Raw genomic sequence first — 25,424 nt, 5'->3', positions numbered from 1 at the left:
TTTGCCCTTAAGATTTGGTGGGTCCCCGCCCCTAGTCACCAGTGCTGCCTCCAATGCATTGATATATAAAACAAACAGGATAGGGGCAAGTACACACCCCTGCTCCACCCCAGATCCCAGAACCAAAACTCTCTGTACATTCACCCCCCTGCTGCCCAAATCTAACACAAGCGCTTAAATCATTATGGAGAGCACGTACGAAAGCCACCAAACCTGAATCCAGCCTCAGGGATAGGAAAACCTCCCAATGTTTCCAAAAAATCAAGATACAGAGGGCCATCTTTGACCATGGTGTATTTATTCACAAGGTGGTAAAGGTTTAAACATTGCTCCTGGATCCCTAACCCATGACTCAAGCCATACTAAACATCTGCAGTAATGTTATTATCCTACGTCCTGGACAGGATCCTATCCAAAATTACCCTGGTGACAATCTTGACAGTGGAATCAAGAAGGGAGACTGGCCCATAAGAACAAGGAGAAGTTGTATCCCCTTTCTTGAAGATAGGAACTTTTATAGCAGAACGCCATGCTCTGGACAACCCTATCTGACAGGCAACATTAGCATAGTTTGTTAGAATTGGGGCCCAGATGACTACCTCCTGTTTATATAAATCCATGGGGAGTCTTTTAGGCACCAGGGCTTTTTACGCGTCTCTTTTGTTAATCGCAGCCACCATTTCCCCAACCGTGAACTTAATATCGAGTGGAAAAGAGGGGTTTTCTACCTGTTATTGGTACCTTGATGACAATGATGAATTTGAGCTGTTGGGTGCCGGGGGGGGGGACAAGGCACTTATTTTTTGGGATCTGTAACTATTTCCCTGCATTGAATATTTACTAAGTGCAGGAGACAGAAAAAAAACAAAGGGGAAAGACGGAGGAAGTAAAAGGCAGCAAAACTGACACAAAGGTAGACAGTAGGAACCTACAAGTGAGGGCTAAAGGAACAGGGAGTGTCTGGTACTGTATTATAGACTGCTAGCCATGAAGTTTGGTGTGCCGATGTTCAATTGCACCTGCCACCAGCTTCTGAGCAGAGCTTTTAGGCACCAGCTCTCTTTCTTTCATGAAGTAGGCATTGCTTGGTGAGTTCCCAAGCAATACAACTGTGGACATGGTTTTTGTATCACTTCTAACCCATTTTACCCCTATAATTATTATTCCAGAATCTATTTAAATTTCAGTGAATAAAAATTTAGGAAACAGAATAATGTGCTATGCAGGATTTGAAATATGCTTGAACATAGCAAATGAAGATCACTTGGAATAGTGCCAAATTTGAATTGGAGTCCCATTTGAATATTCTCATGGATGTCTCAGTTCATACCTAACAATGGAAACACTTACAATATTACAGGCAGGCATGAAGTCCAATTCAGGTACAGGAATTAGACCGGACAGAAAAGATCCAGAAATGCTGATTAGTCGCATTGATACATAATCTGGCTCCAGGACTCTTCTTTAGCAAGTTCCTAACACCCCCCACCCCCAAAGTGGTGCCTCTCAAGTCCTGGACCCTTGCTGTGCCTCTCCAACTCATGAAATAAAGCTTTTGGGCTCTTTGTGACCCCAAACGGGCCCGTTCACACTGGAACTGCACCATTCATACTGAAAATCAGCATGACTGCTGCCACCAGCCTGTCTCTTCACACAGCAACATTGTCAGCCCACAGAGGACTGCCAATGCGAAGCTCCAGCCTACCCGACCACGATGCCTGGCCTGCTCTTTGAGCCATGTCGCCTCCTGCCAGCGAGGCTATCCTTGCTCTCTTTAGTCCTCTCCAACACAAACGGGACACTTTGTAGTGAATCCTGGTTTGTTTTAATGGGATAACAGGAGTTAGCTTAGCCTTTGGCTTGCAGACTCGTGCCCCCGTCACCTAGTGACTTTTAACCTAATTAGCTTGCTCTTCATCTAAGATGGCTGCTTTGTTTATAGTTAGGCCACTTGTTATGCTTTGCATTATCAGTGCCACTGCATAAGGTGTCAAGATCAAGCAATAAAGACAAACAGTAGGTGTTCACACTAAGGGATTTTCCCTCTCTATACTTTCGAGGGATTGTTTATAATAATTGCCGTCCCAAGCATGTCTGTTATCTATTGTTTGGGAACACACCTACGTCAGGGGTCCTGGTAGATCTGCATAAATACATCGCACTTTAGACAGATAATCAGAGGGATTCCGACCAGATGGCATCGCCACCATCGCTGATATCGATGCTGCACGTCGTCTTGACTCTGACCCAGTCTTCGTGTCCCTGTGGAGTCTGAGATAGAGACCTCATTCCAAGGTAACGAGGGTTGGGGGCTCCTCTCATGGACATGGCATTGGCAGATTAGGTTTAGCAAACCCAGCTCTCCTTTAGGTAGGAGGTTAGGCCTATCATATTAGGGTATTAGGACATATTACACATCTTATGTCTTTTATATGCTATTGCAAGATGGTGGGGGTCTTTGTAATAATGACTCTCGTCTTCACAATTCTGTTTCTTGCATTATTCATTATCCTAATCATTGTAGCCCATGCAACCTATCGCAAACTGCAGTTGTGTTAAATAAATACTATTTGAAACTTTACTGCATCTTTGTCATTGCCTGTGTTTGTATGAGACATGATATATCTGTGAGAAAGGGGTAATCTCTGTTTAACCACAACACTCCCTGAGATGTCTTATTTTTGAGTCCATGTGTAAAGGCTGCCACAAATCACCTTTTACTATTGTGTTTCTGGTGTGGTGCTGCTAGTGAGCCAATAAGGTTGGGACAACAGTTGCGAATTGTTGTAGGATAGGCATAGTTGCCTACAAGCAAAAGTACTGTCATCTTTTAACCAGCAGTCTTGCCTAGAGCAAGAGTCCAAACTACGACAACTTTGTACAAAACTTAAGGAGGTGACCCTTTAGTGTGACTAATCTGGCACTGTCTAACACACACTCCATCATGGTTGGTCTAAACATTTGACTTTGACCCTGTCCAGGGTGACCAGATAACTTGAGTTGGCGCTTTACTGCAGCTTACTCTTTAAGAATTCATAACTCCAGTTCTACTGATCGGATTTTTGATTTTTGGGTCTTGTTATTTTTTTTTTTGCTCTAATTTTCTAACTTGGTGTGGGATCTTTTGTGTGGTGTTTTCACCGATTTTCTGTTTGAGGTGCTGCACTTTACACATTGCCTCTAATTAAAGCCTAACTGCTCTGTGCCAAGCTACCAGGGAGTTGAGCACATTTGGGCTTTGCTTGTGCATCACCATGACTAAGATTGGGGGTTGCAGCTTGACCAAAACTTTATTAAAACATATTAAATTGAACAGATTTTAGAAATAGCACTATATGATTATATCAGAAAAGAAAAAAATATTCTCTACATTTAGTAATGGGTTGCCTACAGTGGGAAAAGGGATGCATTGCATCATCGAAAGAACCACTGTGAGTGTGTGTTCGTGAGTAAACAGCTGAGTGCACGGAGCACTGCTACAGGTAGCTCTAGCTTCACCTTATTTTTACCAAACTTTTATGATGTGTCCAATCACGATGAAGTAATGTACATTGTTTGAATATGGGAAGCAACCTCAGTGAAGTTCAGCTAGACCAAATACATGCAGAGAAATGAGAAACAATAAAAAAATCACGCCGGTATAGAATTGACTGTCTTTATTCAGTTAAAGTACATTTTAAAAAATATAATGCATTTTTGTCACCAGTTTAAATCAACTAGAAACCAGATTTTCCAGGAACTACGTGTAGGCTAGATGGCCATATTGTTTTCTTTAAAAAAAAAAAGTGTGATAATTTCATGCCATACAGCTGAAACTTCGTCATCTGCTTCAGGCTGAGCAAGGTGATGCAGCACAGGAACATGCCGTATGCGCGTCAATTATGTCAGAGAAATCTTCCCTCTTTTCCAACCGGCTCTGACCTTCAGCCATGTTGGTAGATGAATCTGCAAATTCAGGAATAAGACATATGTTTGAGGTGCCAGTAAAAAAAAGAAGCATCAATAGTTGGTAGGCAGGGATGAGAACTAAAAGAATACTATTGCAGCTAGCACGTGATGTGTTTATACTGCGTTAGGTGTGTAATATAGCTCAGGCTTACCATTAATGATCAGCAGAGAGTTTAACAGATCTATTTTTGTTGAAGAGTATCTCTAACATGGATTGCTTGGCAACTAACATTATGGTTTGTATTTTTTTTAAGACTAGACTGGAGAAACTTGTGATGTGAAGGAGGATGGAGGTCTTAACATGTTGTTGGAAGAGTGACAGAGAGCGCAATGTACAACTCAATACAATAGACTCATAGCCTGGTGCAGAGGGATACACAGGTCCTTCAAGTTCCTGAATCGAAGTAATACATCTGAGCCGTAGGTGAGGGCCTTTAACCACCATTATAGCACACAATAGTGAGCTACAAGGCTATCAGAACAATCCACCTTTCGGGAAAATGATTCTCTAAATAAAATTGGCATTAAAATGTTGGAGAAGAAGTTGGACTAGCATCAGCCATTATTAGCCCTTAGCAGCTTCCCTGCCTGCAAAGGAGCTCTCAACTTTTTAACCCCTTCTGTGCCGCGGACGTAATGGTTACGTCCTGCGGCACAGTGCTGCTGTGCTCAGGACGTAACCATTACGTCCTGGGCACACAGCCCAGAGGGAGCGCTGATTGTCACAGAGCCTCCTCCCATCGCGCTGGAAACTCAGCTTCCAGCGCGATCGGAAGAGAAATGCTTAGCATTTTTCTTCCGATCACGTGGGGGAGGCCGAGAGAGGCTTCAAAGGGAAGGAAAGTTATTTCCTTCCCTTTGAAGTCTCTCTCTGCGTTTTGGCAGCCGGATTGAAAGCAATCCGGCTGTCAAAACGCCCACTAGACACCAGGGATGTTTTTTTTAAAATGAAATTGACATAAGGGAGCGACCCCATGGGTATGGGTTGCTCCCAGGGGGGGCATTTTTTTTTAATGCCTTTTCTCCCCCCCCTGGGGGCAGATCGGCCTATTATTAGGTTGATCTGCCCCCAGGGGGGCAGAAACCTCTAGGCACCAGGGATAAAAAAAAATTTTTTTATTTTTTTTTGTTTGTTTTAGAGGGGGCAAATTATATTTAGGCCATTTCTGCCCCCCTTGGGGGCATTGGCCTATTTTTATGAGGCCAATCTGCCCCCAAGGGGGACAGAAACCACTAGACACCAGGGAGTTTTATTTTTTTGTTTGTGAATTTCACGTAAGGGGAGCGACCCCCTAGGCAAGGGTCGTTCCCCTGGGGGGAGAATTTATTTTAGGCCATTTCTGCCCCCCAGGGGGGCAGATCAGCCTATTTTAATTAGGCCGATCTGCCCCCATGGGGGGCAGAAACCACTAGGCACCAGGGATTTTTTTTGTTGTTGTTGTTTTACAGATGGGAGCGTCCCCAAATTGTATTTAGGCCATTTCTGCCCACTTTGGGGGCAGATCAGCCGATTTTAGGTCAAACCACTAGGCACCAGGGATCTTTTTTTTTGCGCAGTCAGGCAAGGGAAGCGACCCCGTAGGCAAGGGTCACTCCCGGGGGGGTGGGGGTCCATATATTTTAGTCCATTTCTGCCCCCCTGGGGGCAGATCGGCCAATTGTCATTAGGCCGATCTGCCCCCGGGGGGCAGAAACCCCTAGGCGCTAGGGCAAAAAAAAAATTGTGTTTTTTTTTTTGTTTGTTTGTTTTTTTAGAGATGGGGAGCGACCGCTTAGGCAAGGGTCGCTCCCCTGGAGAGTCAAATTGTATTTAGGCCATTTCTGCCCGCTTTGGGGGCAGATCAGCTGATTTTAGGTCAATCTTCCCCCAAGGGGGCAGAAACCACTAGGCACCAGGGATCTTTTTTTTGCGCCGTCAAGCAAGGGGAGCGACCTTGTAGGCAAGGGTCGCTCCCCTGGAGGGGCAAATTGTATTTAGGCCATTTCTGCCCGCTTTGGGGGCAGATCGGACGATTTTAGGTCAAACCACTAGGCACCAGGGATCTTTTTTTTTGCGCAGTCAGGCAAGGGAAGCGACCCCGTAGGCAAGGGTCGCTCCCGGGGGGGTGGGGGTCCATATATTTTAGTCCATTTCTGCCCCCAGAGGGGGCAGAAACCTCTAGGCACCAGGGCTAAATTTGTTTTGTGTTTTTTTTTTTTTTTTTTTTTTTAGAGATGGGGAGCGACCCCTTAGGCAAGGGTCGCTCCCCTGGAGGGGCAAATTGTATTTAGACCATTTCTGCCCCCCTTGGGGGCAAATCGGCTGATTTTAGATGAATCTGCCCCCAAGGGGGGCAGAAACCACTAGGCACTGAGGATCTTTTTTTTTGCACCGTCACGCAAGGGGAGAGACCCCGTAGGCAAGGGTTGCTCCCTGGGAGGAGTGGGGGTTCAAATTTATTTTAGGCCATTTCTGCCCCCCCCTGGGGCCGGCTGAGCTAGAGGCCAAAATCCACAGGTAGGCACTTTGCAAAAAACACCTCTGTTTTCTGTGAAAAAATGTGATGTGTCCACGTTGTGTTTTGGGCCATTTCCTTTTGTGGGCGCTAGGCCCACCCACACAAGTGAGGTACCATTTTTATCAGGAGACTTGGGGGAACGCTGGGTGGAAGGACATTTGTGGCTCCTCTCAGATTCGAGAACTTTCTGTCACCGAAATTAGAGGAAAAAGTGTTTTTTTAGCCAATTTTTGAAGTTTGCAAAGGATTCTGGGTAACAGAACCTAGTCAGAGCCCCACAAGTCACCCCATCTTGGATTCCCCTAGGTCTCTAGTTTTCAAAAATGCACAGGTTTGGTAGGTTTCCCTAGGTGCCGGCTGAGCTAGAGGCCAAAATCTACAGGTAGGCACTTTAAAAAAAACACCTCTGTTTTCTGTCAAAAAATGGGATTTGTCCACGTTGTGTTTTGGGGCATTTCCTGTCGCGGGCGCTAGGCCTACCCACACAAGTGTGGTATCATTTTTATCGGGAGACTTGGGGGAACGCTGGGTGGAAGGACATTTGTGGCTCCTCTCAGATTCGAGAACTTTCTGTCACCGAAATTAGAGGAAAAAGTGTTTTTTTAGCCAAATTTTGAGGTTTGCAAAGGATTCTGGGTAACAGAACCTGGTCACAGCCCCACAAGTCACCCCATCTTGGATTCCCCTAGGTCTCTAGTTTTCAAAAATGTACAGGTTTGGTAGTTTTCCCTAGGTGCCGGCTGAGCTAGGGGCCAAAATCTAAAGGTAGGCACTTTGCAAAAAACACCTCTGTTTTCTGTAAAAAAAAAATGGGATATGTCCAGGTTGTGTTTTGGGCTCTAAATTTTGTCCTTCCAAATATAAGAAAGTGTGTAAAAAAGACATCTATTACAGAAATGCCCTGTAATTCACATGCTAGTATGGGCACCCCGGAATTCAGAGATGTGCAAATAACCACTGCTCCTCAACACCTTATCTTGTGCCCATTTTGGAAATACAAAGGTTTTCTTGATAGCTATTTTTTACTCTTTATATTTCAGCAAATGAATTGCTGTATACCCAGTATAGAATGAAAACCCAAGGCAGGGTGCAGGTCATTTATTGGCTCTGGGTACCTAGAGTTCTTGATGAACCTACAAGCCCTATATATCCCCGCAACCAGAAGAGTCCAGCAGACGTAACGGTATATTGCTTTCAAAAATCTGACATTGCAGGAAAAAGTTACAGAGTAAAACGTATGGAAAAATTGCAGATTTTTTCACCTCATTTTCAATATTTTTTTTTTTCAGTTGTTATTTTCTGTAGGAAACCCTTGTAGGATCTACACAAATTACCCCTTGCTGAATTCAGAATTTTGTCTACTTCTCAGAAATGTTTCGATTCTGGGATCCAGCATTGGTTTCATGCCCATTTCTGTCACTGACTGGAAGGAGGCTGAAAGCACAAAAAATTGTAAAAATGGGGTATGTCCCAGTAAAATGGCAAAAACTGTGTTGAAAAATTGGGTTTTCTGATTCAAGTCTGCCTGTTCCTGAAAGCTGGGAAGCTGGTGATTTTAGCACCGCAAACCCTTTGTTGATGCCATTTTCAGGGGAAAAACCACAAGCCTTCTTCTGCAGCCCCTTTTTCCCTTTTTTTTTTTTTTAAACGACATTTTCACTATATTTTAGCTAATTTCTTGGCCTCCTTCTGGGGAACCCACAAAGTCTGGGTACCTCTAGAATCCCTAGGATGTTGGAAAAAAAGGACGCAAATTTGGCGTGGGTAGCTTATGTGAACAAAAAGTTATGAGGGCCTAAGCGCGAACTGCCCCAAATAGCCAAAAAAAGGCTCGGCACAGGAGGGAGAAAAGGCCTGGCAGCGAAGGGGTTAATGCTCTGACTTGCATTACATTGTACATAGTTACAATGTCAGTCACAGTGAGATGAAGATTGTTGAACAGAATCAAATGTTTTGTTGGTCAAGAAGCAGGGATTAGAATTTAGTCACAAGACTCCACCGTGTTCACTTCAATGCTTTGATTCTCAGATACAATCGTAACTACAGGGAGTGCAGAATTATTAGGCAAGTTGTATTTTTGAGGATTAATTTTATTATTGAACAACAACCATGTTCTCAATGAACCCAAAAAACTCATTAATATCAAAGCTGAATATTTTTGGAAGTAGTTTTTAGTTTGTTTTTAGTTTGAGCTATGTTAGGGGGATATCTGTGTGTGCAGGTGACTATTACTGTACATAATTATTAGGCAACTTAACAAAAAACAAATATATACCCATTTCAATTATTTATTATTACCAGTGAAACCAATATAACAACTCAACATTCACAAATATACATTTCTGACATTCAAAAACAAAACAAAAACAAATCAGTGACCAATATAGCCACCTTTCTTTGCAAGGACACTCAAAAGCCTGCCATCCATGGATTCTGTCAGTGTTTTGATCTGTTCACCATCAACATTGCGTGCAGCAGCAACCACAGCCTCCCAGACACTGTTCAGAGAGGTTTACTGTTTTCCCTCCTTGTAAATCTCACATTTGATGATGGACCACAGGTTCTCAATGGGGTTCAGATCAGGTGAACAAGGAGGCCATGTCATTAGATTTCCTTCTTTTATACCCTTTCTTGCCAGCCACGCTGTGGAGTACTTGGACGCGTGTGATGGAGCATTGTCCTGCATGAAAATCATGTTTTTCTTGAAGGATGCAGACTTCTTCCTGTACCACTGCTTGAAGAAGGTGTCTTCCAGGAACTGGCAGTAGGACTGGGAGTTGAGCTTGACTCCATCCTCAACCCGAAAAGGCCCCACAAGCTCATCTTTGATGATACCAGCCCAAACCAGTACTCCACCTCCACCTTGCTGGCGTCTGAGTCGGACTGGAGCTCTCTGCCCTTTACCAATCCAGCCACGGGCCCATCCATCTGGCCCATCAAGACTCACTCTCATTTCATCAGTCCATAAAACCTTAGAAAAAATAGGCTTGAGATATTTCTTGGCCCAGTCTTGACGTTTCAGCTTGTGTGTCTTGTTCAGTGGTGGTCGTCTTTCAGCCTTTCTTACCTTGGCCATGTCTCTGAGTATTGCACACCTTGTGCTTTTGGGCACTCCAGTGATGTTGCAGCTCTGAAATATGGCCAAACTGGTGGCAAGTGGCATCGTGACAGCTGCACGCTTGACTTTTCTCAGTTCATGGGCAGTTATTTTGCGCCTTGGTTTTTCCACACGCTTCTTGTGACCCTGTTGACTATTTTGAATGAAACGCTTGATTGTTCGATGATCACACTTCAGAAGCTTTGCAATTAATTTTAAGAGTGCTGCATCCCTCTGCAAGATATCTCACTATTTTTGACTTTTCTGAGCCTGTCAAGTCCTTCTTTTGACCCATTTTGCCAAAGGAAAGGAAGTTGCCTAATAATTATGCACACCTGATATAGGGTGTTGATGTCATTAGACCACACCCCTTCTCATTACAGAGATGCACATCACCTAATATGCTTAATTGGTAGTAGGCTTTCGAGCCTATACAGCTTGGAGTAAGACAACATGCATAAAGAGGATGATGTGGTCAAAATACTCATTTGCCTAATAATTCTGCACTCCCTGTAATAAGTGCAACGAATTGATAAATATGAAGTTTGGAAAATATATGTGGACACTTAATTTAATTTTTTTGCATAGAGCAATGAACTCTACAGCATTGTAGAAATGCCCCAATCATCGCCTAGTATATTTAATCAAACAATTGTCCAAACTTGATAGCCTTCTAGAAGGAGAGTCTATTTAATCACAATTAGGCGAAATTCTGATTCTGGCTAGGGGGTTTTCTGTGCTCATACCAATGCTACCCAAGGTTGGTAGTGTGCATTTCTGTAGAGTCGGGCTAGTTCACACAGTATTATTCCAGGACTTTGTTACACACTTCAGAAATTCAGGAGTGAGTCATTGGCAAGTCACACCAATTCACAGAAAACTGATTGTGAATTTGCCTCTATATTTTTTCATACATACCTGCCCCCAGGCAGTGAAATCCAACGTTAACACGAGATCTCTGAGTTGCAGAACATCCTTTCACACATTGTAGAACAGGCTCCGTGGAATAGCAGTTTGCATCTTCTCCATCAACACCAAGGGGTTTGTCAAGTTTTACAATAGTTCGATGCAATTTACATGCTACAATGAGAATCACATGTTTCAACTTCCATCACATACCCTAGCAACATAGTTACAAATGCTTTACTGCAGTGCAAAGGTTAAATTCTTTGTTGTTTCCACGGTCGAGCATAACTCAAAATTGAAACATCCTTATTTTCTCACAGAATGCATGCTACGACGATTTGACAGAGGAAAATAACACTGCTTATAGTTACAAGTCCTAGTCAGTGTGGTATCTCAACCACCTCCTTCCTGGTTAGGGATAAACATTTTTTTTTATATAACTACTATATGACAAAGCAGCGTGGCATACAACACAGATGCAGAAGTGCAGAGAGATTTTGCTATTTAATCCCATTGATCAGGGAGGGAAGAAAGACAATGGACCATATGTATGAACACATTTTCCCATAGACATAGAATGGGTAAAACCCGTTGAAAAATCTGGCCCAATGAGTCATGGACCCTTCCCATGCTCAACAATGTTAATGAATAATTTGTTCACCACAGGAGCAGCACAAGCACTTTCTAATAGGATTTTAAAAGTAAAACAATGGCATCATTCATATTGCACTAGCTTATGAGAACATGTTCTCATATTTCATATTACGTATCATATTATGTGCCATTGATGTAGGAGTGTCATTTGGCTCTGAGCCAAGATGGTTGCTTTTGGAATGTCCCAGAAGTAGCAGTTTCAACCATCTCAAAGGACACCACTAAGCAGGAGTGCCAATGTGGTATTATATGAAGGAGATGGAAGGAAGCTGGGTAGAATATCCAGAGAATGTGTACTATCAGAGTGGGTGTAAAATTCACTTTAAAACAATCGGTAGCGGAGTACCATCTTTCTTGCTGAACGCTGTAAAAAGCACCTGTCATAGCAAAGCAGGTAGTTCTTATTGTAGACCCAATTAGGTATGTCTATGTACTCAACTGGTTGAGATAAGACAGCCTCTGAGCCACCCAGGGAATCACTAATGAAGCACATTGTAATAGCACTTGACTCAGTGTGGACTTCAAATTCATAATTCTTTTTAACTTATTGCATGAAATAAAGTTCATTAAAAAATTCAAGTCTGTGGGTTAACCACATTATGTTCTGTGAATTTTCGTTTCCACTTAGTTGGCCCTTGTGCATGTAAGGGCTGTTTGAAATCTTTGTTGGAGGATTCCAAGGCAGTCACAAATTACTCACTAAGGTACGGCCTGTCCTTAAAGGTGGAGGGGCCCCACTTCCCTCCACCAGGCACTTTATATGAACTAAAGCACAGTCATCTGGCAGCTTGAGTTAAGCCCCCTGAAGACCTCCTCCTCATGACCTCCCCAACAAGCCTACTAAGTATGAGGTTAACCACAGTGTGCTGTGTATAAATGTAAAACCAAACACAAATTACTTGTTTATGATCACGTGGAATGAAGCTGATCCCATCTGGCATGCGCAGTATGGTTTCAAGATACTTGGCAATGCATGAGCATCTGTTTGCTTTATTATACATATATATTAGTGCAGTGCTCACTGTCTTGGTCAGAGCGAGAAATACCAGCTGTGAATGTTTTAATGTTGTCTCTGTTCATCCACAGATACAGAATTAAGGGATGGTCTTGGTACGGTTTGTGTATGTGGCATGCTTGAATGAGTGAAATACACATAGCTAATTGTTACTATAAACAGTTGATTATCTCTGAAATAGTGGTCCATAATGGTTGTGTGAGGATCTAAGGTTTGGTCCTGACAAAAGCCATCCGATCACTTTGGCACTTTCATGGATTAAACTTGGAGACCTGCAAATGCTGGAGTTAATTAATTTCTCCTACAACACATCTGTCAGAGGGTCCTTTCATTGAACCTATAGAGTGGGACACCTCTAGACAATTTTATATACAGATCCCTCCTCTGAAATAAGGTGGTCCCTTGATTATCAAGGTTGAGCCTGCACTGAAATAAAACGTTTCTGAGAGAGAACTCAATGATGAAGCATGGCACTAAGAACTCTAGAAAGTGAAAGTGGTTTTAAAAACAAGAAGGCATTCCCCACAACGGAAGGTGCAAAACAGTCAACATTAGGTCAAGTATGATAGCTCATCATGGAGTGAGCCCACTAAAACACTTTTAGCTCACTTCGTTTTGACTATAAATGAGAATTTTAGACAACAAGTGGTATTTTATATATAGCCCTTAAGTGTAACCTTTTAATGGACCTCCAACTAAAAGTATTCCATGATAAAGATTTTCTAAAAAAATGTATATTCACTCTACTATTAACAGATAATATTGCCCGTAGGTCTTTTCTATATAACTTCAATCTGTGGTTTTGAAATTTTGTGAGGAGGGGATGCTCCGTGAGCAAACATGTAACATGAGCTGTTTGTCATCTTGGAAAGATAAATCTTCAATAGTGGATATATTTGAACTGCAATTGGTGGACCTGGCACTCACTAAAATTAGAAGCACACCCATTATTTGATGAAGCCACAATTTTCATACATATAATGCAAATCTATAAAGTGGTCATGAAGATATTACAGACTGTTTGGAAGAGGCACTCATGAGACCTGCGTTCCCTAGGTCAAACGATACTTGGCAGAATGGTTTGCCCGTTTCAAATTGTACTGTAATTTCTAACTTTTCAAAATTATCGATGAGTAGGCGAAAATGCCTGTGTTTATGAGTATCTTATTTAGCCCTTGTCGAAGGTAAAGCAGAGCATTCGGCATCCACTGTCAACGTGGGGCATAGATGGCCATTGTCGGTAGAAAGGTTTGCAGTAGAACTGTGGAGGAAACTCAATCGAGTGGCATAGCATGCTTGCCACGGTTTAATGCAATCAAGAAAAGTGGGCCTTCCTTCTCGAAGGTGTGAAGTGGAAGTGGAATCCGCTATAATAGGGGAACAGTGAGACCATTAAACACCGGCGCCCAGTAATATTGTACCTGCTCCATTGTTGATAGCTATGCACTTGCCTTAGTGAAGCAGTGGAGTTTATTATGACTTGCAGCACGCAAAGTTCTAGAGAGTGCTCTTCTCAAATTATCTGCAATTTTGATTAGCCATCTAGCCTTCTGCACAAATGCACACAAGAGGACTGCAGAAAAACAGACACTGCTGCTTATGACAGGCAAAGCTGGTCTTCATTCCCACCTGTGGTTTCATTGTACAACAATTCAGGAATATCAGTCTAAGGGCCAGATGTAGCAAGGGTTTTGCGAGTCGCAAACGGCGAAAAACGCCGTTTGCGACTCGCAAAAGCCACTTTGCTATGTTGAAATGCATTTTGCGAGTCGGATCCGACTCGCAAAATGCATTTCCGAATCGCAAATAGGAAGGGGTGTTCCCTTCCTATTTGCGATTCGCAATGGTATGCAATTCCATTTGTGACCGCGTATGCGGTCGCAAATGGAGTCGCAGTTACCATCCACTTGAAGTGGATGGTAACCCATTCGCAAACGGGAAGGGGTCCCCATGGGACCCCTTCCCCTTTGTGAATGGACCCCAAAACATTTTTTCAGGGCAGGGAGTGGTCCAAGGGACCACTCCCTGCCCTGAAAAAACCGAAACAAAAGGTTTCGGATTTTTTGAAATGCAGCTCGTTTTCCCTTAGGGAAAACGGGCTACATTTAAAAAAAATAAAAACTGCTTTATTTAAAAGCAGGTCGCTAACATGGAGGCCTGCTGACTACAGCAGGCCTCCATGTTAGTGAGTGCCCATAGTCGGTATGGGGCCGCAATTTGCGACCCACCTCATTAATATTAATGAGGTGGGTCTTTGCGACCCCATACCGACTCGCAGAAGGTGTCTGAGACACCTTTCTGCATGACATTTTGCGACTTGCAAATTGCGAGTCGCTAGTACTCGCAATTTGCAATTCGCAAAATGTCATTTTGCTACATCTGGCCCTAAGCTTCCTGAGAAGGATACTCTTTTGCTGGGTGTCAAACTAGATAGGTTGCACTCTGAAATGTACACTGTGTTGGAGTGTGTCCTTTACAAGCAATATTAACATGAAAAGATTAAGATATATTGTGTGTTGAAGCTACATAGAAAATGTGTTAATGCAGAAAATAATGCACACGTTCGAAATGTGCCCACAGGGAGTGGCTACCAATGTATACGAAGCCTAATGAAAAGCTGTTAATTCTGAATTGATTATGTACTCATGATTTGAATTTGTGTTAGCATATCATTATTAGAGTTATGTATTAAGAGTTTTGCTTATTAATTTAATAGGCCTTAGCTTAGCGAGGGTCTGGGCCTAGCTGCCTGGCCTCATATTAAACTGTATTTTTCTAACGCGCAATGTGCTGTTTTCCTGAAGGACACAAAGCTGTACTTTTCCAGAAGTTATGTGTGTGTAGCCGTAGTAAATTCTTTCTCATGAGACCCGACTGGCTCAAGGAGACATTCTTGCCGAATGCAACAATGTAATTCGTAACAGGTGCAAGGCTGCCTGGAGTAGGAGAAACAATGGAGACACTGACTAGAGCGCAAAGTGTAACTTTTCTTACCTGACATTCCAACCGATGAAGACGTCAATAACGTGTACCAATCCGTGACATGAGAACTGTGGTTTGTGGAAAATTATGGTGGAGTGTGTGAAGAATTATTGGTCAGAGATAACGATGCACCAATTATTATCCAATAAGGAATGAAGGGCAAATTAGACAGTTTTGATTTAACAGAATGACCCAAGGAGTTTGGGGCGCAGAAACTTTGGAGCTCCACTTACTTCACAGAGACTTTAACTCTTTTGCTTTGTCCTGATACTTTAAACCATCCTCTACCCGTGCTTACCTGATACTTACTTCTCCCCCCATATGAGGGAAGATTCTATTCCTTAGCTATGCTATATTGAGACTTTGTCTCGTCCTATCTCTGCTGATGGTGAATCAACTAATGTCCTGAGGACGAAGACTGACGCTGTTTGCTGATCTGTTGGATTGGTAATTATCTGATGCCAAATTGTAATTGTCTGTTTGCCTTTTCTTTCTAGGTACCAACTGCTATTTTGATAGAGGCCATAGTTTAGATGTTTTCTAAATTCATGTTTGCTAAATTGTTTTGCATGAAGGCCAACATGCTAATGCTAATTTAAGGTTAGTTAAGATGTTCACAAATATCTGATGCAAATAGACAAATGACTGAGTTCTAGCTTTGTTGAATCACGCATTACTGAGACTTTGCTAAGTTGCTTCATATTAATGATGTGCCTAATTACTGAATGAATATTCTCTATGCATTGATTAACTGAGTTCTAACTGCAAATTAGATGAGTTCCTAATGAGAATAAATTGCTATTGAGATTAACAGAAATAATATTAGGTTGTAACAAATAGGGAAATAAATATCCTAATACTTAACTAAATTGGTGTGGTTATTCATGGCAGAAGGGTCAATGGCGTGTTTAACTTATTGATCGTGTTAAACGTTATTGATTGACTTCATGAGTAGTTACTGTGAATCTTGATTGGTTGATTGATCTATTGATTCGTGATGCCAAAAAGACATCTCGTACTGGGAAGTCCCCGAACGTGGTCCAAAGGTTCATCGACCTAGGCGTGTCTCCTTGTAAGTTAACTTATCAAGGTTCTGATGCGCTATCAGTTTTTGGTAGCAGAAGGGATGGTTTGGCCCTTTGGGGCCCCAGTACAAGGGACTACGGTTTGATAGAGTTGATGGTTCAAAAGCTCTGCTAGAGATTGATGGGCGTGGTTTGGAGGTAAGCAAGGTGTATCGGAAAAATTGGGTTTGGGAAAAATTATTCTTGTTCAAGGATGCAAATTGGAGAGATGATGTGCCCCTAAGTCCCGAATCACTTTCCCGGAATCTCTGAGCTTGCTGAAGGGAGTTTGAGTATGTTCTTGGCGTTCTAGTGATAGTGTGAATGAAGTAGATTTTGCACTTGCACAGCTTATGCATACCGCAGGTGAGTTGTGAAGTTTGTGAGGTTTTAGGCCAGATGATGATGTTTTAGAAGGGGTGTGCGTACTCCGCAGTGTGAGCGTAGGGAAGTCGGCGAACTTCATGTGAGTGTGGCACTTTGTGCTCAAAATTGTTCACATGGTTGTTGATGATGTACGGACTCTGCGTGGTCTAAGACTCTGGAGTATATTGATAAGTGTATGAGACACTTGGTTTATGTTGTAATTTGTGCGGTATAATAGGTTGATGGTGAAATCGAAAAGTCGAGTTTGAGTCAAATTGAGTGAATGCAAACTTCAATGGAGATTTGGTGAGTTCTAAAGTGCACTAGAACAATAATCCGTTGACAAGTCGAGAGTAAAATTTGCAGGTCAAATTTTGCTTCCGAGTGCGGGATCTGAGAAGGAGAAAGTAGCGGCCGAGGCTAAGCGAAATCTCTGTAAAGTTCTGAAGCGATTGTGTTACCCTTTCCTGTAGTAAACCAGCACATTTGAGTTTGTTTTTGTTGGTGCTCGCAATATATTGCATTAGTTTTGTGTGAATTGAAAGTGGGAAGACAAGCCGCAAGACTTTGTCAGCCGCAGTGTGTGTGTGAGTGTGACGTAATTGGAGCCGCGCTGGGATAGGTTGGTTAGTGAGAAGGATCATGCACGGATTGGCAGCCGTCCGTGCGAGGCAATTGGTTGAGAAGGTAGCCGAAGAGAGTTCTGGAAATTAGAGTCACTTCCTGATTTGATTGTGAACAAAATAAAAGACGTAAAAATGAAAATTTTCAAGGCTTTAAAGAGCGCTTTGAGGGGAGACGTACCGTGTGTAGGGGAGGTTACACCGCCAGAGGATACACCGGCTTATGCTGTAATGGAGGAAAAGGGGGTCGCGCCATGTCTTTGGCTAAAGCAATGGTGCAAAGCTACAGAGAAAGAAGGGTGTTTGGTGTTTCCGGAGCACGGAACGTTCAATTTGAGGATTTTGGAAAATTTGCGGAGGGTGCTAAATGAGCTGAAGCCACCTCCGAGGCCAGCACAGTTTGAGGCGTTAGCGATTTGGGAACTGATGGCCATACGACAACAGCAACAGAAATTTGAGAGGAGAATGAGGAAAGCAGAAAAGACACTAGTGGAGGCTAGGTGGGATCGTGCACAGAGAGTTTGGAGGAGAGAAACAATAGACGGAGTCAGGCTGTTTCCAGCCATAGCTCAAGAAGGTGAAGACAAAGGGGGTAAAGCCACTTGTAAGACTTACAAAAGTCCCTCCAAAGACAAAGACGCTAGGAAACCCTGGTCAGAGGTAGATAATTCAGATGATGGTGAGTTCCTTAATCAGTTACTGAATGACTGACCACCGCGATAGATGACAATAGACCGAGTACTAGCACATGTCCTGCAGGTTCGACCCAAGAGAAGGTGACAACGCATCCGATACAGGTTAGTCCTGTCTCGACACCAGTTCCGGTGAAGAATAGTTTTAGCATGTCCACTGCCCACGGTATGCAATCTCAGCTGCAACCGCCACAGGTTCAGAGACTTTACTCTGATGTCCCAGTCTGAGAGACTACAATGAATCTGATGGTGCCGACAGAGAAAGAATATGGAGGACCAAAGTTGATTCAGACTGATCCCACTCCACCTTTACTGCCCCAGGTACAGCAGCAAATTATTTTGAATTATACTTCGGTTACGGGGTCGCAATCAAACATGGTACCAGTAATGAACCAGAATATGGGAGTTAATCCTCCACAGGGTTTGGAAAACAGACAGACGCCAGATTGCCTATTACGGTTGGTCCACGAGTACCATTGTATGCGCAGGCAAAGCCTAGTGTATGCGATCAAGAGGTAATGACTCAAGAGATGACAAGAGGAGGGTTCGTAAGAAGCTCCCAAGGAACGACTCCAATGGAACCGACATTTGAAGGATGTAGGTCCCTGTTAGACTTCAGTCTGATTGGGGCTCCTCCAGAGGCCATGAGACAGACAGGTTCAAGACTGTTAACTCCGCAGATCTCGAGTGGGAACATACAGCAGACGTCTTTAGCGCAGGCAGGAAATATCTCATTACAGGGTTTAACAGCACAGCAGCTGACCGATTGGTTAGACAAGCTTAATACTCCACAGACTGCTCCTGTAGCCGCAGGGAGAACGGAAGGAGAAGAACACCTGAATTGTGTGAGATTGGGCATGAAAGCAAATGAACTCGTTGAAGGGAGCTTGGGAGTGAACAGGTTAGAGTCATACACAGAAGCAGAATTGAGATACTTTTGTCCAAAGATGGGCGAAGAAAAGAGACAAGAGGAAAAGTGACTGCATAGGGCAGGCAGCAAAAGCTCAACGGATACCGGTACAGTAAAGATGTAACCAATGAGAGAGACTGCCGGAGGGGTTCTTGTCCATGTACCGTGGACTAGAGGTGATATTCTGTCATTTATGAATGACTTTCTCAGGCTGAGGGAGAAGCCAATAGAGTGGTATCAGCAGACGGACAGGTTTGTGAAACTTGCAAAGTGCCCTTGGGAAGACCTGAATACTCTCTTTGAGATCATAGTTCCAGCTGATTTGCGGCTTGAGTGCAAGAGGAGCGTGGATTGGCCGACCGAGGAATCGGCAAGGGACAGGATCACAGGAGCACCGTCTCCTGAGGTGATGAAGTATTACTATAAGGTTATTGCGTTTCTGAAATCAAGAGTTTCGCCGAAGAATATTGATTGGCAAAAGATTGATCGGACGGCTCAGGAAGCCAAGGAGTCGATACATGCTTATTATGAGAGGTTGTTGAAGGCGTTCAAACACTACAGTGGTACGGAGTTGATTGAGGCGAAGGACATGATTCACCTTGTGTTTAGATTTGTTGAAGGGTTGAGACCTGAAATTAGCCAGATGATTAAGAGTCACTTGATTTGTTGGCAAGCAAAGCCGATTGACGAGGTGTTGCAGTATGCGAAGTACTGTAGTGACGAGATTGAGTTGAAGCAGAGGAGGTTGAAAGAGAAGGTGATGGTGATGCAAATTAAGGCAGCGCAGTCAGGGATGGAGGGAGGTTGTCTACAACAGATGGTACAGCAGCCTCAAGGAAATGGGATGTTTCAGGCGCAAGTGAGAGGTAGAGGTCGAGGAGGTTTTGTGAACCGAAGCCCAGATTTGAACACTGTAGTAGTTCAAAACGACATACAGGGAATGAAGAAGATATTACCTTTTCATGCTTGTGTGGTCATTGGACATTGGAAGCTGGAATGCCCGATAGTGGTGCAGGAGTGTGTTGTTCAACAAAGTAATGATGTCAGTTCATTCCAAAATGTGAAAGGACCGAGGCTGAGAGATCCTAATCCAAATTTTCAGAATAATGCAAATCAAATGCAGCGTTTTCAATCCATGCAGCAGGTGCAGATGCCACGTATACAGCCGATGCAGTTACAACAAATGCAACAGCAGGTACCCATGGAACCTAGACAGCAAATGCAAGTTCCTTTATCGCCAATGGAACAGCAACAGGTGATGCTTCCTCAACAGGTCACAGGTCAAAGGATGAGTCAAAATAACACAGTGCAACAGTTCCCATTGCGTGGTGAGAATGGAATAAACAATGAATGGTTGGATGACAGTTCAGATAGGGAGGAATGTAGGCTTGCAGCGTCCTTAGAAGTAGACCAGAAAGGGCCATATGTTCATGGAAAGGTAATGGGTCACAAAGTTTCATTCTTGGTTGACACTGGAGCTACACGCTCTACAGTCAGAAGCGCAGAGGTTCCGAAACTGCCCCTTTCGGGACGTACAGTTAAGGTAGATCACAGATCCGGTTCAGGTTGAGCTTGGCACTTTCCAGGGATTGCACCTATTTGTGGTTTGCGATTCAAGTCCTGTGTCCTTACTGGGAAGAGACTTAGGGCCAGATGTAGGAAGCCAAAAAATTGCGAGTCGGAAATTGCGAGTCATTGCGACTCGCAATTTCCGACTCGCAAAATGGTATCCAACAAGAAAAAGCAACTTAATTTTGCAACTCGCAAATGAAGTCGCACCGCAGATTGCGAGTCCTCTGTTAGCGAGGTTGCTTTTTGCGACCTTGCTAAAAACGGACTCGCAAATTGCGAGTGGGTGTCGCAAATTGCGACTGTGCCGCAAATTGCATGCAGGTGCAGCTAAACAGTCTGAAAAACACTTCCTGGCTCTTGCTGATGACATCACAGCCAGGAAGTTATCAACTACACCTGGGAGGAGGGAGGACCACACCCTTTTCTAACTGCTGAGCAACCACCTGGAGGAACAGCAGCATGAATGGAAGACTCAGGCAGTGCAGGCAGGAAGAGAAAACTGAAGTTCTCTGAAAAGGAACTTGAGGTTCTGACAGAGGAATGCTGCCAGCACCATGACCAGCTGTTTGGAAGGGCTGCCCTGAGTGTTCCAGACACTGAAAAGAGGAGAATCTGGCAAGACATCCAGGAGAGGGTCAACACCATAGGGGTGAGCCACAGGGGTATAGAAGAAATAAAAAAGCGGTGGTATGACCTGCGCTCCAGGACAAAGGAGAGGGTGGCAGAGCGACTCAGGGAGATGAGGGGCACAGGAGGAGGCCCATCCACCGTCCCACCACCCACACCCATGGAGGAACTGGTAGAACAGACCCTTGAGCCTGAGGCAGTGTCAGGAATGGGAGTACTGGACACGTCAACGCCAGGGACATCAAAAAGTGAGTACCATGAAACATGCATGTACACCCATAACTGCCATACCCCCACCCACCCAGTACACAGCAGCATGCACAACTAAACTAGCTCCATTCCAGACTTGCAACCACCAGAATGGTGCATTATGGGCAATGTAGTACAGTAGTCAGCTTATAGGCAACTGTTTATTAGGAGGCATACAACAGATGTTAGATACTGATAGTGTGTTCCCTATGTCCCACAGGTCTCCCACAAGACACCCCCACCAGCCACACCGTCCAGGGTGCAGAAAGCAGCCAACAGGCAGCACAGGAGTCTGAAGCAGCCACTACAGGGCCCAGCACCACACCACCACAGTTCCCTCCAGCTGAACCAATGGACATGGTGGAAATAGACACAGCACCCGGTCCCAGCCACAGTGTCAGACAGCAGGACCCTGAAGCACCACTGCGTCGCAGACGCAGACTTCATGTCCAAGCAGTGTCCCAGGAGGATGGAGGTGACTCATCCATGTCCGCAGCTGAGGCAGCCCTCATATCTGGTCAGCGCCTGCAAACAAGGCAGATGAGAATCATTTCTGGGGCAATGCAACGGATGGAGCATAATTTCACCAATGGGCTGGCACAAGTGAACACACAGTTCACACGTTTGAACGATAATGTCGGTGACCTTGCTCTCTCCATACGGCAACTGGTAACAGAACTAGTGTCAGAGAGACAGAGTGCAAGGCGCAGTGAGCGGCAACTGGTACACAGATTGGACTGCATGGCTGCATCCATCGTCCGTCTCGCAGTCAACACCACAGGGCTGTCACGCCGTACTGTGAGTTTGCAGGTAGACTTGGGCCAATTTGCAGAGGATGTGGCTCGGGGACTGGGTCACATTTCCCACGCTGTGGACATGCTGGAGGCTAGACAGGTGGCTAGGGGCACGGCAGAGACACCTCAGGATAGTGAGGAGGGGTCCACCGTCAGCAGCGCATCTGCCACAGACACACGTGTCTTGAGGAGTGGCAGTGCACGTCAGGGGTCTGCTGACACACCGAGCACTAGCCATGCTGGGCGTCCCAGGCGGAGGTGTTAGGCCCATGCACTGCAGGACACATGAGGCACATGAAGTGAATGTGTCCTCATTGAAGGTGGACATTTACAGCCCCTTCACAAAAGTTCAGTTCTTCACTTATTAGGTTCACATAATAAAACTTATTGTTTGTTCCACTTCACAACTGGGCTCTTTGTGTGTGACATTAGTGTGTGTGGTGACAGTTACCACGTACCTTCCAAAGTATTGGTTTGCAATGTGGTCCCGTCTCTGTCTGCCTTGATTTGCAATGCTTCTATCCCCAGAATGGCGATGTGGTAGCTCTTGCTCTTCATCCTCCGAATCTGGGTCTTCAGGGGTGAGATGTAGCCCACGTCTGGTGGCAATGTTGTGCAGTATAGCGCATGCGCCAACTATCTTGAATGCTGTTATTGGGGCATACTGGAGCGCACCTCCACTTCTGTGGAGGCATCGGAATCTTGCCTTTAACAGTCCAAAGGTCCTCTCTATGACATTTCTGGCCCTCCTATGTGCACAGTTATATCGCCTCTCAATCTCATTGCTGGGTGTTAGGTACGGGGTAAGTATCCATGGTCGTAGCGCATATGCACTGTCACCTGTTTGGCAAAAATGAACAATGTTAGAAGGGCATGGATGGTTTCTACAGTGACCTGTGTGTATGTCTTCAGGGTGTCTGCAGCAATACCTAATAGATATCCGTCTCCAAACTCCCCACGTTCTAGGCGTTGGTGTATCCCACCGTGCCTGAAAATGTACGAGTCATATGTACTCCCTAGAAATTTGTCTACCATGTCAGTGATGACATAATGGGCGTCACATACCACCTGGATGTTCAGTGAGTGTGTACACTTCCGGTTGCGGAACAGATATTCCAGATTTGCATGAGGGCATATTTGTATATGTGTCCCGTCTACACACCCTATCACATGAGGGAAGTTGGCAATTCTGTAGAATTCCAACTTGGTGCTGTTGATTTCTGCCTCATTCCTGGGTAGGTAAATGTATCTGGGCATGTGTGTGAGTATGGCATATAAGAAACATCTGAAGAACCGTGAGAGTGCACTTTGGGATACCCCACCTGCCACAGCAATGACCCCCTGATAGCTACCTGAGGCCAAGAGGTGCAGTGAGCATAGCACTTGCACATGTGTGGGGATGGTGCTGCCACGCGTTGAAGCTGCGGATTGAGTAGATCTATTAATTCTAATATTGCTGCACTGCTGAGTCTGTATTTATCATATATCTCCTCCTCAGTTTGTTGGAAAAGTGTCTGCCTGGTTCTGTATATCCTCTCCTGTCTCTGGCTCCTCCTCCTCCTCTGCTGTGCGGCGTGGACTCTCCTCCTCCTTGCTATCACATATATTTCAGCCATCTTGAGTAACCCAGATGCCTTCTGGGTATCCTTTTATACTTTGGTTATGGTTACCACCTGCTCTGAGTTAGTGGTAATTTGGGTGTGCAAAATGGGCTTTTTGCGTCTAGTCGCAATTTGCGAGTGGCTTTTTCATATGGTTTGCGACTCGCAAATTGCGTCTCCCTATTTGCGAGTCGCACAATGGGGTCGCAGAATTAGCGAGTCGGTAATGGCTCACGTCGCAATTTGCGATTCGGAAATGGGGTTCTTGCATCCCATTTCCGATTTTGCGGCGTTTCAAATTGCGATTCGGGCCATTTGCAACTCGCACATTTTTGCTACATCAAGGGCCAGATGTACGAATTTCCGATATTGCGACTCGGAAATTGTGGAATTTCTGAGTCGCAATATCGGATGCATAATAAATATTAATGAGGTGGGTCGCATTTTGCGACCCCATAGCGAGTCCCTGCACTCACAGGGATGGTGGCCTGTTGAAGTCAGCAGACCTCCATGTCTGTGACTGCTTTTTCAATAAAGCAGTTTTTATTTTTTATTTTGCAGCCCGTTTTCCTTAAAGGAAAACGAGTTGCAAAATAAAAAAAATAACGAAACCATTTGGTTTCGTTTTGTCAGTGCAGGCAGTGGTCCATTGCTCTGAAAAAACCTTTTTGGCAACATTCACAAAGGGGAAGGGGTCCCATGGGAACCCCTTCCCTTTTGCGAATGAGTTACCACCAGTGTGACACTGGTGGTAACTGCGAATTGCTTTGCGACCGCATTCGCGGTCACAAAGCAATTCTGCATTGCGATGCGAGTCACAAATAGGAAGGGAACACCCCTTCCTATTTGCGAGTCGCATTCACAATTTGCGAGTCGGTACCGACTCGCAAATTGTGAATGTGCATCGCAGAAGGCTGTTTGCATGGCGCAAACTGCGATTTTCGCAGTTTGCATCATGCAAACGGCTTCCTACATCTGGCCCCTGGCCCTTACTGTGCAAGACAATGTGTTCAATCACCTGTTCCAATGAGGGGATTGATGTCCAGACAAACAGTAATGATGAAGTAGAGGAGCAGGTTTCAGAGCCTGAAACTGAGACCACAGACGAGGAATATCCTCTGATTAACTTCTTCCCGATGTTCACAGTGGCTGATCTCCCGGCAGATTTGCAGGGAACAGCCCAAGAGAAGGTGTGGGATTTGACAGGGAAAAAAGTAGGGTTGATAAAAGGAGTAGAACCAGTTAAGGTCAGTGTGAAGCCAAATGCTGCGTTCCCCCAGATACCTCAGTATCATATGGCACAAGATGTCCTTATAAAGGTTGCGCAATTAATTGCAGACTTTGTAAAACAGGGAGTCTTGAAGGAAGTGATGAGCAGTCCATGTAATTCACCAATAATGGGGCTGAGAAAGCCTTGTGGGAAGGTTCAGATTGTCCAAGATTTGAGGAATATCAGTGACATAGTGGTGAAATGCTGCCCAGTGGTTCCCAATCCGGCTGTGATTATGTTCCAGATTCCATGCGATGCAGAATGGTTCACAGTAATTGATCTGTCCCAAGTGTTCTTTTCTGTGCCTCTTCATGAGGACAGTCAATTTCTATTTAGTTTTAAATTCACAGACAAGGTTTACAGTTGGTGTCAAATTCCTCAAGGGTTTTCTGAATCACCTTCCATATTCAATCAGATATTGAAGAAGGATTTGGAGTCTTTGGAGTTGCCTTTTCAATCGACTCTAGTGCAGTACACTGACGATTTGCTGATCGCATCCAAAACGAGGGATGAGTGCAAGTATGATTTGATTGCTTTACTGAATCACCTGGGAAAG

The 25,424-nt window shown here is 44.4% G+C and overlaps 1 protein-coding gene across 1 annotated transcript in view; it reads right to left on the bottom strand.

Annotated features, from left to right (window-relative positions):
• Window positions 1-3,651: 3,651 nt before the first annotated feature.
• The window catches only part of LOC138293200 (vitellogenin-A2-like), a 383,104-nt gene continuing 361,331 nt past the window's right edge, over window positions 3,652-25,424 (bottom strand). Inside the window, exons 34-35 of the mRNA XM_069232287.1 lie at window positions 10,462-10,623; window positions 3,652-3,945 (exon numbers count right to left, since the gene is read on the bottom strand). Coding sequence (XP_069088388.1) covers window positions 3,830-3,945; window positions 10,462-10,623 — 278 coding nt within the window. The 3' untranslated portion in view covers window positions 3,652-3,829. The remainder of the gene's footprint in view (window positions 3,946-10,461; window positions 10,624-25,424) is intronic.

Source organism: Pleurodeles waltl, chromosome 4_2, assembly GCF_031143425.1.
Source record: "Pleurodeles waltl isolate 20211129_DDA chromosome 4_2, aPleWal1.hap1.20221129, whole genome shotgun sequence".
NCBI classification, from domain to species: Eukaryota; Metazoa; Chordata; class Amphibia; order Caudata; family Salamandridae; genus Pleurodeles; species Pleurodeles waltl.
The sequence above is the reverse complement of the archived record's forward strand: the minus strand, read 5'-3'. Positions and strand labels throughout refer to the sequence as shown.